This window comes from Apiospora hydei (genome assembly GCF_038363865.1).
Source record: "Apiospora hydei strain CBS 114990 chromosome Unknown utg000006l_segment0_segment0, whole genome shotgun sequence".
In the NCBI taxonomy this organism is placed as follows: Eukaryota; Fungi; Ascomycota; class Sordariomycetes; order Amphisphaeriales; family Apiosporaceae; genus Apiospora; species Apiospora hydei.
The window spans coordinates 3,730,308-3,742,869 of NW_027117365.1; the positions used below are offsets into that span (position 1 = coordinate 3,730,308).

The window sequence follows — 12,562 nt, forward strand, 5'->3', positions numbered from 1 at the left end:
GATTGGGAATATCTACTGAGGCTCACTTGGCCTGCTTTAGTCAACCCAGATGTTGCCAAGAAGTTGAGAAGAGTGCAGAGAAAGCCTTTTGTCTTTGTCAGGCCCCCCTGCTAGGACGGGTTGGACGGACGTGATCAGTCAGCTGAAGACTTTGCCTTTACCCTACTCAGCCGCGGGCTTTATGGAGAGAGGAAGAGCGATATTAGCCATAGCTGGAAAGTGATCAATCTACTACTATACTTTCCCAAAACAGTGCTTCTTGTCTGCCATTTGTCAGCTACCTCGTGATGGAAAATACAAACATAGTAGCAAGTCACAATAGTAACCACTGAGTCTTATTACTAACCACCAAACGATGAGTTACGGCTTCATAAATCAGCTGTGCCGCGAAAATAGGATTGCCTTGATGAGTACGATGCCAACTCACCCGCAGACACTAAACCGGTCGCGGCATGGCGCGGCGTGGCTTGCTAGGTAGTAGCACCTTATAGCCAGCCCCCTTTGTGCTTGATGACCAATCTGAAAAGGTACTCGGCATTCCTCGGATTGCCGAGCCATCACGGAAGGATGAAAGAGGAGCAAGCACATTTTCAGAAGCCAAGAGCAAGAAAGGGGAAGATGGAGGCAAGCATCATCGTATATGCGTGCGTGCGTTTGAGTTGTAGATAGTAATATGTCTATGGAAACTGACACTGCCGAATGCACTGAGACACCTAACACCCAACCAGATACATATATATAAGTCACGCGAATCGCCTGAAATCGAGACATGTCACTGCCATTTCAAACGTAGACTCGAGCAGCAAGTACGTTTCTTCATCAACATCATCCCAAAAAGGTGCAATATCCAACTCAGCAAGACTATCATATCGTTATAAATATCATGTCTCCTCCTCTCCCCAAACAGCCCCGCAAAATCGCCATCGTGGGCGCCGCCGGCAACCTCGGCTCCGCGATCCTCTCGGCGCTGCTGGTCGAGGGGATCCACACCGTCTCCGTCATCACGCGAGCCGGCTCCAAGTCCATCAAGGACAACATCCTGACGGCCGCGGGCGTGGCCCACGTGCACCGCTGCGCCTACGACGACGCCGCGTTCCTGGCCGAGGCGCTCCGGGGCCAGGACGTGCTGATCCTGGCCGTGGGCCACGGCGGGTACGACGCGCAGGAGCCCCTGATGCGCGCCGCCGCCCAGGCGGGCGTGACCTGGGTCGTCCCCTGCGAGTTCGGCTCGGACCGGACCAACGAGAAACTGTTCGCCGACGTGGGCGCACTGCTCATGGCGGCCAAGGAGAAGTACCGCGCGCTGGCCGAGGAGCTGGGCCTGCGCTGGTTGGGCGTCGTCAACAACCCCTGGCTCGACTTCTGCATCAAGGGCGGCTTCTTCGGCGTCGACGTCAACAAGAAGTCCGCCACGCTCTGGAGCGACTGCACCGCGAGGGCCAACCTCGCGACCCTCGAGCGCGTCGGCAAGAGCCTCGCGGCGCTCCTGGCCCTGCCCCAGGACGAGCTCGCGGCGCGCTACGGCAACTCGTGGGTCTACTTCAGCTCGTTCCGGGCGTCGCAGCGCGACCTCTTTGAGAGCGTGCTCCGGGTCACGGGGACGACTGAAAAGGACTGGCAGGTGAAGAACCAGAGCCTCGAGCAGGACGTCCGACGGCATGTCACTGCAGAGGAGTCCAACGGGAATCCGTTCGCCAAGGCCATGCTGCTGTTCCCCCTGACCTTCGCCGAAGGGTATGGCGGTGATTATAACGACAAGGTGGTGGATTATGAGCTGTTGGGCCTAAAAAGGGAAGAAAATATCGACGAAGTTATCACGAAAGTTGTTGTATAGACGGGCGCTAGAATACTGCGAAAATTCAACGTACCTATCCTTAATGGCCCGAGAGTTTTGAGAAAGATAGCTCTCAGTTCGTCGGAGTAGTCTAGTCGAATAAAGCCATATCGCGTACAGGTGTTATCATCTGCATCATCTTGTTTGCTAGTGGCTGTTTCCCAGCTGTATCCCACTAAATACATGACAGATTCGTATCATCAGGGCAGGGTGAAATCAAAGCTTGAGTTTGCATTGGGCAAATCATATTAACGGGGCTTGTTATAGCAAATGCCCTAGAATAACTTTTGCGCGTGTAAACGTTGGAACATGATAATCGTAACAAAATTTTGGTAACTTCGCCTTGTGTTACCAATCAATGGGATTCTTGATCTCCTCTCCACGGTTGGTCTTGGAGACTGGAACGGCCTTGGCCGCCAGCTTTCCGCCCTGGCCCTTCCTCCTCAAGTATGAAGACCCGTCGATCCACGGAGTCTCCTGGCTGACCTTCTTCTCGTGCTCAACGATCTTGTCTTCGAGCTGCATAGTAAGACCAATGTCATCCAGTCCGTTCGTCAAGCAGTGCTTGCGGAACTCCTCGACATCGAACTTGCAGAGCTCGTTGCCCTGCTCGTCACGAACAACCTGGTTCGGCAGGTCGACTTCAATCTCCTTCCCAGCACGAGCCTCGGCGGCCACCTTCTCCAAATCGGCCTGGTCCGTAATCCGGATAGGCAGCATACCGTTCTTGAAAGTATTGTTGAAGAAGATATCGGCGAACGAGGGAGCGATTACACACTTGATGCCAAAGTCGAGCAAAGCCCAAGGAGCGTGCTCTCGGGAGCTTCCGCATCCAAAGTTGACACCGGTACATACCAGAATCTTGGCATTTGTGTATGGCTCCTGGTTAAGAACAAATTTGGGGTTTGGTGATCCATCTTCAAGGTAGCGCCAGTCGTTGAAGAGCGCGGAACCAAGACCGGTTCGTTTGATGGTCTTGAGGAACTGCTTGGGGATGATTGCGTCGGTGTCGATGTTGTTGTTGTCCATCGGCGCAGCAATACCCCGGTGTATCAAGAATTTGGGGAGTCCTTGAGAGCCCTTCGTATCTGATACAATGTGGTTGGTGGTAGGTGAGCTGTCAAGGGGCTGGTCGGTAAGCTCCTCTCGAGATTTCTCGTCGGTAGCAACTCGCTCGTCAATCTTGCCATGTGTTGATGTTGAGTGAGGCTGGAAAGCCTCGATGTGGGGGCTAGCCTTGTACTGTGTGAGGGTTCGCACATCTGTGAGCTTGCCAACGATACCCGCTGCTGCCGCCATAACAGGCGACATAAGATGAGTACGGCCCTGGGCACCCTGGCGACCCTCGAAGTTTCGGTTACTCGTGCTAGCGCATCGTTCCTTGGGAGAAAGGATGTCAGGGTTCATGCCCAGGCACATGCTGCATCCGGCTTCTCTCCAGTCAAATCCAGCATCCGTGAAGATCTTGTCCAGGCCCTCAGCCTCGGCTTGGTCTTTTACCAAACCGGAACCAGGGACGACCATGGCATGCAACACGTTATCGGCCTTCTTCCTACCCTTCACTACCTGGGCTGCGGCTCGCAGATCCTCGATACGAGAGTTGGTGCAAGATCCAATGAAGACCTTGTCAATCGCAATATCTTGCATGGGTGTGCCAGCAGTGAGTCCCATGTACTCCAACATTCGGCGGCCAGCCTTCTTCTTAGACTCGTTGCTAAAGGACTCGGGGTCGGGGACGACGCCGGTGATAGGAACGACATCTTCGGGGCTGGTTCCCCAGGTAATAGTAGGAACGATCTCGCTGCCATCGATCTGGACATCGATATCGTACTTTGCGCCAGGGTCCGACTGGAGAGTCTTCCAGTAGGCGACGGCCTGGTCCCATTCGGCGGAGGGGTAAGGGGGAGCAAGGGGCTTGCCCTTGAGATATTCAAAGGTGACCTCGTCAGGGGCGACCATGCCAGCGCGGGCACCACCTTCGATAGCCATGTTGCAGATGGACATACGAGCCTCCATACTTAAGCTGCGGATGACAGAGCCGCAGAACTCGATTACACAGCCAGTACCACCAGCGGTACCGATCTGACCAATGGCATACAGGACGACATCCTTGGAGCTGACACCAGGAGCCAGCTCACCATCGACTTGTATCCTCATGTTCTTGCTCCTCTTTGTAATGAGACATTGCGTGGCCAGCACGTGCTCGACCTCGGACGTACCAATACCCGTGGCGAAGGCACCGAAAGCGCCGTGTGTGGAGGTGTGGCTGTCACCGCAGACGAGGGTGGTGCCGGGCAGGGTGAAGCCCTGCTCGGGCCCAATAACGTGGACAATACCCTGGCGTTTGTCGCCAAGTCCGAAGTAGGTGAGGCCGAAGTCTTTTACGTTCTCTTCGAGAGTCACGCACTGCAGGCGGGAATCGTCCTCCTCGATGAAGGTGGCAATGTCCTTGATGCCCTTTCGGGATTTGGTAGGGACATTGTGATCCGTGGTGGCGAGGGTGCAGTCAGGTCTCCGGACCTTGCGGCCGGCATTTTTCAGGCCTTCAAAGGCTTGTGGGGAGGTAACCTCGTGGACCAAGTGGCGATCTGGTTACAGCACAACGGTTAGAGTTCGAGCCATCGACCAAGACCAAGGGAGCATGGATTGGCAGTTGCCGACTTACCAATATACAACAGGACTGTGCCATCCAGCTTCTCATCAACAACATGAGAGCCGAAGACCTTGTCGTACAGAGACGCGGGCGCGCTGTCTGTAGCCGGCATCTTGGGAGAATTCTAATTATTTGTTTGTCGCCTCCTTGCTATTCGTAATCTGTGTAAATGAGAAAGGAGGGTTTGAGAATGGAGGTCAAAGGGGGAAAGAGATATTGGGGTATATTGCCTCGAGTGGAAAGACCCAAGGAGCGATGTTGAATTGTTGGGGAGAGGAAGGAGGGGAGAATGCCTCCAAAACGACAGTTGTGTCAAAATCAAACTGGATGAATCAATTGGAAGCAAGTCAAGCAGGATAGAGCAGTAACCTTTCATACTAAAATAGATATTCCCGGCTTCAAATCTTTGCGAGGGCTTTCAGACGCCGCAATCGGCCGCTGGCATGGTGGCTCCGACGTCGGGAGGGGCGTCGAGGCGTTTTGGATTCTTTTCGAGGGCTTGGTTGGAGATCTGGGCAACGTCATTGGCAATGCAGGCCTTGCCATTGGCCAACCCCACCCGCTGCCTGTTCCGCATCTCCAAATTCTCCATACTACATACAGGAAGTACTGCATCGCCGTGATCTGGCCAGGGCTGGCCAGGGTCCGAGATGATCCCTCTCTTCACATGCCGTGTCACACTGGGCCATGCAGCCGAACCTTCGCAATCCGAGTCTAGCCGCTTACCGACTGGACGGTATCTCATACGCGAGCTCTCCGCCATGATTGGGTTCGGGAATAGAACCAGCCGACATAGAGAAGGCAGAAGCCATTAGGTACATACTTCCTGACTCTTCTTGATTTCTGTCTTTCCCCGGGCAACCCGGAAATAAAGAAGGAAAAAGAAAAAAGAAAAACAGCCAGGTACGCTAAATCCGGGTCCGCGGTGGACGTAGCTCCTTACATTCGATCCACTTGCTGCGATAGATGGACGTCTCGAAGAAAAAGTCGGTAAACGACCAGTGCCGACGATTATGAACGAGTCCGGTCCTGCGGCAACAACACCAAGACGATAGGTTTTAAAACAGACCAGAGACCACAGACCAGAGATAACATGGTGATATTAAGCCTACTGGTATAACACAACAGGATCCCTGATAAGCACCTTCCCCTTCCAGTCGGTTTGCTTCCGATGCCAAAAACGCCCGTTTGCCCGATCTCCTGCCCGATCCCGTCCAATCTCCCCCACTTCGCCGGAGACTGGGCGCCGATATCCGGTACCGGCCATGCATCCCCACCCCTAGAGGTACACCCTACAAGCTGCTGTAATACACCGTTTGGTAGAGACTCCGTGTAGTCTTGACGACATGAACACCCAAGCCCAAGCCTACAATCAAAGATACGCCCGCAAAGAGGAACACCCCCACATCAGCCCATGTGCTCTCCTCTCGATGGCGTCTTTCCCATAGGTCACTCTCGCCATCGAACACAGGGTGCATAACATCCCACCAATAATGGAGAGTCGCCCATACCCAACTGGCAAAGATCAAGCTTATCCTTTGTAGAGTGTTGATAGCGTCCGACTTTTGCGCCTTAGGCTGCGAGCCGTCTGTGGCTTCTCCCTTGCCCTTCTCCTTCTTGTCGGACGACTCGTCGTTGTTTTCCTTCTTCTTCCCCTTGCCTTTGTCCTTTTCGTCGGGCAATTTGTCTTTGGTCTCCTTCTTCAATTTTCTCTTTGGGGGAGCCATCTGGACGTTTGATGCTTTCGCCTGTGACTGCACCATTGCTGTACGCGCGGCCCCTTGGACGGTGGCCTCGCGATGTTTCTCGTTCAACTGAGCTGCACCGACTTGGCGTTTCGGCGGTGATGGAGCTCTTTGGGTTGGTCTGCTCTCTCCGTTCTTGCTCCTCAAGGTTCCGAGGGCTAGTCGAGACTGTGTTCCTTCTGGCGACTTTGGCCGGCGTATTTCCACAATCCTGGCCGATGCAGTACCGAAAATGGGAACCGAGTGGCTGTATCCGTGTCTCGGCGAGCCGTTCTGCGTTGTACTGGGACGGGAAAGTGCCGTGCGGTCCCCTGCTCTGTTGGTCGACTTGACGTATAGTCGAGGTGACATGCTGTTTAGGCTTCGAGCCGACATGCTGTTTAAGCTCCGAGTCGCTGGAGCGTCGGGAGCGCCTATCGCGTGTCCGTCCAGTTGTCCTACCGTTGCCCCCGAGATAGGTTGGATTGGCAGAGCGTGAGCGTAGCCAGTAGTGGTGGTGATGGGTGTGTAAACATATCCTTTGTTCTGGCTTGTCCTGTCCGTCTTTTTCATGGTCTCCATAATCTCGGTCGACCACCCGCGTGTGCGCTCGTCCTCTGCTTCTTGTGGCATCTCGTCTGGGAAGGACCCTGTCTTGATGGTCTTCCCCCTGCTCTCGTCTAAGCTGACCTCTGCCTTGCTCGCTGTCTCCTTGCCATGGCGAGTCCTCTCTTGGTTGCAATCTGGCGAGTGGTTTGCCGGATCCTTGTCGGCATGAGTGTCTGCCGCCCGTGGTCGAGCCGGGGCTTTTAATGGCTCCAGGGCTGTCATCTTTCTGGCGCCCACTTGGCTGTTTGCCGGGTGACGGCCCACGCCATACTCGCGGGGGTATAGGGCTGGATGATGTTGAGGCCCGCGTGTGTTTTCCGCCAGATCTATGGCTGATTGGCTTCGGCCCAACCTTTGGGCGGCGGCGGAGGGACTCTTCGTGAGCTCTCTCGACGTCGACTGGGATGAGATCGCTGTAGCTACGGCGATGGACTGGTTTCGAGGCATGTGGGCGTTCGAGTTGCACTCGTCGTTCTGGCTGGGCAGCGAGGGGTACCCACTGTTCGCTTCTGGCGGTCCCCATTGTCCTGCATGCGCCGTTCGGGGTGTTGCGGCTCCCAGGCGATAATCCGGGATTACCAATCCATCGAAATGATCCTGCTGGGATGTTATGTTGAGAGAGTGGGATCTCTCGTTCTGATGGATCATCAACGATGAGGTCACTGTAGCTTGGTTTGTGCCGGGCCTCCCTGGATCCATGGCTCGGCGCCGGCGTCCCCATAAAAATGCTTTCCAGCTCGGAGAGGATTCGAAACCTGAGCATCCGGCTTTGTGCCACCATCCTCAGGGTCTTGACCGGGTGAAGACAAAATCCCGCTTTGTTGGCGCGGCGGCGTATGGATGATGGTATCTGCCGATGGCTCCGCATTTCGCCGTCGTTTTCGGAGCTTGTTGCCGCCCTCGTGTCGGCGTGACGAAGACAAGGGGGATGCCCTCACCGGTTGTTTGCCTTTACTCTCTTTACAGCTTATAACAGACTCGTTTTCACTTATATGTCCTTCTGAACCTGTGCGATATTAGTACTGCTGGCTACATAAGTATTTATGCGCGGATATGTTAGACTCACGATTCTCAGACTCCTCAGTGTTCGTAAACGACTGGGCAATCGGGCTCAGTCCAGGTTCCCTGACCGATGACCACTCTCTTCCGTGTTTCTTCCACTCCAGTGACCCATGCTGCTGCTGGATTACCGCCTTCGCCTTTTCGATCTTGTCAAGCTTCAACTGTGCCTTCTCCATCCTGTGCTTCTCCTTTGCCGCCCCCTCTATTCGCTTCGCCTTTTCATAATTGCGCTCGGCCTGCCGCACGGTCTTGGTGAGCTTGCTCATCTCTAACCTGGTCGAAGGTGTCGTGAGTTCTGAGCTGACGCTTTCTGTCGGAGTCAATACGTTATATTGGCCTGTATGTGGGTTGGCTCCTGTGACCCCGAGCCAGTCTCCACTGGCTTTGAGTTCGCGATGCTTTCGCCTCAAGAGATGTTGCGTCTCCGCGGCAGATAAACGTCGGTCCGGTCGCTTAAAAGGAGTAGACAGACGTCTTGGTACGGGACTGGTCCTCGGGCGTGTAGGTTCTGGTCTGCGAGAAAAACTGGGGACGCAATCTTCTTCAAGTTCAAGACGTCGACAGATGGGTAGGTCCTTTGGTATATTCCAGTGATTCAATGCCTCGGGGTTGATCCCGACGTCTCGGTAGGCCGACTCGGTGCTCTTGTCGTCCAAGCTACGAATAGTACCTCCTTGTTCAGGGCGGTGAGTCGGGAGGAGCTTTCCTAGGAAACCGGTGAATGACGAGGCCTTCTTGCGATTCGAGATGCTATTGTTATGGGGAGAACTCGCGTTCCCAGAACGACCCATGCTTGAGAAATAGAATATACCCAATCAAATGAGCGATGACATTCGTAACTAATGCATGCGGGAACGGAGGATGAGGCATAGTAATGGCGCTGGTGTAAACTTTGAGATCACGAGAAGGAATCCCCAGTAGCAGCCATCTACCCCCGATTAGTAAAGGATACATAAAACAAAGAGTTACTCGGCGAGCTTGAGGCAAATATCAAAAGCTAATGTTATATCAAAAGCTAATGTCGGATCTCCAAGTACGCACCGTTCGTGCCTGCCAAACAAACTACACCCAGTGCCCGCTGACTGTTGGGAGTCTACTTGCCCCTTCCCTCTGGTCAAGCATATGATTGCAAACAGCCAGAACTTCTGTTTCCATCATAGGAGGCCATGCACATTTGTACAGTGGCTAGGAGTTGAGAAGTGAAAGAAATATCAAGCAGCTTGACACGCTACCCACCAACTACATGCATACTTCTCTTATTTGAAGGGGCAGAGGGTGGCTTGGTTGTGAGGAAGCTTACAGCTGCTGAAGATTATATTGACAAGTCACTGACATGCGTCTCAAAACAGGCTCACACTATATCACGACTCGGATTGGAGTTCAGAACAAGGAAATGCATGTCATTAGCAGATGGAAAGTGCGCATCTCGCTCTGTATTGACATAGAATACAAACCACACAACGCCGATGAATGCTACCCTAGGTGTTCCTGCGCTACCGAATTAGATCGAGTCTCTTGCGATCTTGTGTGCTCTAATAATTATTAAACATGGAGGGATATCTCTCGTAGCTCTTTTGTGGTTGCCTGGCCCAAGGATTGTTCGCAGCTTGGTTTAACGATGATGTAGTCCCTGCGCTTTTCCTGGCACTTTTGAGCGGACTGCTGCTGCGGTCGCGCGTCTGGTAAGCTTGGAGTTGTTCAAGCTTGGCCATCTCACTATTGTTCCGCGGCGATCTGAACCCAAGGTCGCCCAAGCTAGGGGCTTTCTTCAAGGGTGAACTAGGATGCGTGTGGATGCCAAGGTAGCCCCCATTCCCCTGGGGCTGGGTCTGGGTCTGGGTGGTAGAGGTCGTCGACACAGCGCGCGAAGGAGTAGGGTTCACCGTCGTGGGAAAGCCGGGAGTACTGCGCCGCATGACTGATGGTCGACTGCTGACACTGGACGCAAAGGCATCGTTCTGACTCGGGGCGGCAGCTCGCGGAGTGAATAACCCTCGGCCTGGAACACCCCTTGTGCTAGGCCGAGCCGGTGTCACATCTCCGTCAGGGTCAAAATGCTTGGCATAGTTGGGGTTGGGGTTTGTGCGGAAGCCTCGGCGCAGGACCGTGCTGGGTGTCCCGACTTCGACAGCCTCCTGTTCGTTCCCAATGTCGTCTTGAGATAGCTGAGTGGATGCATCTCTCACAGTAGGATAGAGCCGGGGGTGCACAAATTTGGTGTCGTACTCGCGCATGACTTCCTTCTGGATAATCGAAGTATCCTTGTTCTGCTGAGAAAATCTGGATTGCAGGAGCCACATTTGACCTGATAATATGACTTGCAGGAACAGACACTTGACAACGGTAACGCTGGGTCTGGGATCGAGAGGCTCCAAAGGCAGGAAGATCCAATATACTAGCACGTGGCCTGGGCTGAACAGGCTAAACAGGCGCAGGCAGATGGGCAATGGATCCCACACTGCAAGCTCCCATACATCTCTAGTACGGTCCGGGTGAGCTCTCGATTCGGCGCTCTCGGGGCTTATCATATGTGACAAGAAGCGCAGCGGTGAAGACGCCACCGGGGAAGACTGGACGCGCACACGGTGTGCCGACGGGGTGTTCTGCTGCTTTTCAACGTCTGCCTCGAACATTCGGTATTTTCGGGTACGGTTCATGGTGTAGAAGGCGTTCAGTGTCGCGAAGCCTACGAGAAACCAGACGATCGATCCGACCTGTGCAACGTATTAGCAGTTAGATGAGTGAGTCATCTCGGACGCTTTCTTCTTCTTCTTTGACTTACCAGAAAGACCACCCATCCGGCGTCGGTTTCATCGCCGAAAACATCGTCTGCAGTGCTCTTTCGTCCGGAGTTCGCTCGCGCAATCAGGAAGGCAAAGTTGAATGCAAGTCCCAACTGGGTGCCCACGACGTTGGAATCCCAATCGCGTGTCTCGATCTCTTCGGATAGCCAGAGCAAAAGGTCCATGACGTTCAGCGAAGCCTTGACGCGCTCCATGAGCGGCCGCTTGCGCACCAGTCGAGCGGGCGGCATGATGATGGTTGAGCTTTGTGAGATACTCCTGGGCGATCGTAACGGGATGGTGATAGATGGTGCCTGAGAAGAGTTGCACAAACTCGCAGGTGTGATGGAACCAGCCAACTTTAGTCCATCGAGCCCGAGAGAATCCGTTGATGCAACGTCTTGACAAGGGGTGATCGGCCAAAGTAGTGTGAAAAGACAAGCGTCGTCAGAATGTCCTTTGTTTTCGCAGAAACAGCATCATTAAAAATATTCAATAGCCTAGGCACGCGCTGCCGACTGGATGCGGTTGCTTAGGGAATTTCATTTGTCGGGGCGGTACCTGCATCCCCTAGGGGTCCACTCAGTGTTGTCTTAGGCTCGTTATGGCCCCCAGTTTGCTTCTGCTTGCTGCTGTTTTGCTGCTGTTTGCTGCTGCAACTTAGCGAGCTTTGGTGGGGGGCAGGTGGGATGGGAGCCCGCTAAACCAGCCCCTTGAAGCCCGACCGACCTGCCGACCAGCAGAGCTGAGAGCTGGGGGAGCAGATGCCTTAGGTAAGCTCAACCTGCTACATGCTACAGCCTACAGCATGCCCGCTTTAGCAGCTTGGACAAGAGCCAATTACCTACTGAGCTATTACTCGGCGATTGATGGATAAGATATAGCACTGGCTTGCGATCAACCTACATACAACTCCCTCAACCGACATACCGAACAACAACACCACGAAGAAGACGAGGCTGCCCCCCGACCCTGCGGCTCCTCTACACTTCCAAGTCAAGGCAACATGGCTTCCACGGCAGACTACAAGGACAGGCAGTTCCTTGCCGTCATCGGCGACGAGGTATGGTTACGAGAACGAGCGACGTCATGCAGAACCACACTTTAAAGAGCTCCTCCCGCGCATCGAATGCTAACCAACTCTCACCCAAAGGACTCGGTCACTGGTCTTCTGTTGGCAGGCATCGGCGTAAGTACATCTGTCTCGATTCGCATCCTTTGATTACAGCTGGCTGATATGTGCCGGCACGATTTATAGCATGTCACGGACCCGCCCGATTCGCAGAAGAACTTCCTCGTCGTGGACAACAAGACGGAGACGTCTGCCATCGAGGCCGCATTCGAGTCCTTCACCGAGCAGCGCAAGGACATCGGTATCGTCCTGATCAACCAACATGTCAGTTCACTGATCGGCTGATGGCCCAAAGGAAGGAAGAACGGAGTGCTGACCGGTTACATTTCTAGATCGCCGACAAAATCAGGCATCGAATTGACACGTACACAGCCGCTTTCCCTACAGTTCTGGAAATCCCCAGCAAAGAGCACCCCTACGACCCCGAGAAAGATAGCGTACTGAGAAGAGTGAGGAGACTGTTTGGAGAGTAAGCTTGACGGATCGGTTCACAGGACGCGCGTTATATCAGTATTAGTGGCATGGATCACTTGATTGGGAGGCAGCATTGCTCGACATCACACTTGGTTTCCGGCGTGCAACTGTTCAGTGACATTTTCAGATCGTGTATGGAGAGCATCGAAAATATCATCATTTCTACCACGCTATGAGACGAGTGACGACTCTTCTAGGATATCAATAACTGTGCATTGTTTGTATATTTCCGACCTTGTCAAATACACCGATTAACACGAACATCAATTACGAAATCGAAGCCAAACAAAC

The 12,562-nt window shown here is 53.8% G+C and overlaps 7 protein-coding genes across 7 annotated transcripts; 2 read left to right on the top strand and 5 right to left on the bottom strand.

Annotated features, from left to right (window-relative positions):
* Window positions 1-883: 883 nt before the first annotated feature.
* Window positions 884-1,834, top strand: PG997_008395 (Isoflavone reductase-like protein IRL1; the record flags this gene model as incomplete). The annotated part of the gene is made up of 1 exon (XM_066812710.1): window positions 884-1,834. The coding sequence occupies one exon, from the start codon at window positions 884-886 to the stop codon at window positions 1,832-1,834; it is 951 nt and encodes a 316-aa protein (XP_066668052.1).
* A 348-nt stretch (window positions 1,835-2,182) lies between these two features.
* On the bottom strand, window positions 2,183-4,599 carry PG997_008396 (3-isopropylmalate dehydratase; the record flags this gene model as incomplete). The annotated part of the gene is made up of 2 exons (XM_066812711.1): window positions 2,183-4,422; window positions 4,500-4,599. 2 exons carry the CDS (start codon window positions 4,597-4,599, stop codon window positions 2,183-2,185), a joined length of 2,340 nt encoding a protein of 779 aa, XP_066668053.1.
* A 306-nt stretch (window positions 4,600-4,905) lies between these two features.
* PG997_008397 (uncharacterized protein) lies at window positions 4,906-5,250 on the bottom strand (the record flags this gene model as incomplete). Its single annotated transcript, XM_066812712.1, has 1 exon — window positions 4,906-5,250. One exon carries the CDS (start codon window positions 5,248-5,250, stop codon window positions 4,906-4,908), a length of 345 nt encoding a protein of 114 aa, XP_066668054.1.
* A 529-nt stretch (window positions 5,251-5,779) lies between these two features.
* Window positions 5,780-7,519, bottom strand: PG997_008398 (uncharacterized protein; the record flags this gene model as incomplete). The annotated part of the gene is made up of 1 exon (XM_066812713.1): window positions 5,780-7,519. The coding sequence occupies one exon, from the start codon at window positions 7,517-7,519 to the stop codon at window positions 5,780-5,782; it is 1,740 nt and encodes a 579-aa protein (XP_066668055.1).
* On the bottom strand, window positions 7,480-8,673 carry PG997_008399 (uncharacterized protein; the record flags this gene model as incomplete). Its single annotated transcript, XM_066812714.1, has 2 exons — window positions 7,480-7,826; window positions 7,887-8,673. 2 exons carry the CDS (start codon window positions 8,671-8,673, stop codon window positions 7,480-7,482), a joined length of 1,134 nt encoding a protein of 377 aa, XP_066668056.1.
* Window positions 8,674-9,414: 741 nt separating this feature from the next.
* Window positions 9,415-10,916, bottom strand: PG997_008400 (uncharacterized protein; the record flags this gene model as incomplete). The annotated part of the gene is made up of 2 exons (XM_066812715.1): window positions 9,415-10,596; window positions 10,665-10,916. The coding sequence occupies 2 exons, from the start codon at window positions 10,914-10,916 to the stop codon at window positions 9,415-9,417; spliced, it is 1,434 nt and encodes a 477-aa protein (XP_066668057.1).
* A 755-nt stretch (window positions 10,917-11,671) lies between these two features.
* PG997_008401 (V-type proton ATPase subunit F) lies at window positions 11,672-12,270 on the top strand (the record flags this gene model as incomplete). The annotated part of the gene is made up of 4 exons (XM_066812716.1): window positions 11,672-11,728; window positions 11,819-11,854; window positions 11,924-12,061; window positions 12,130-12,270. The coding sequence occupies 4 exons, from the start codon at window positions 11,672-11,674 to the stop codon at window positions 12,268-12,270; spliced, it is 372 nt and encodes a 123-aa protein (XP_066668058.1).
* Window positions 12,271-12,562: the final 292 nt, after the last annotated feature.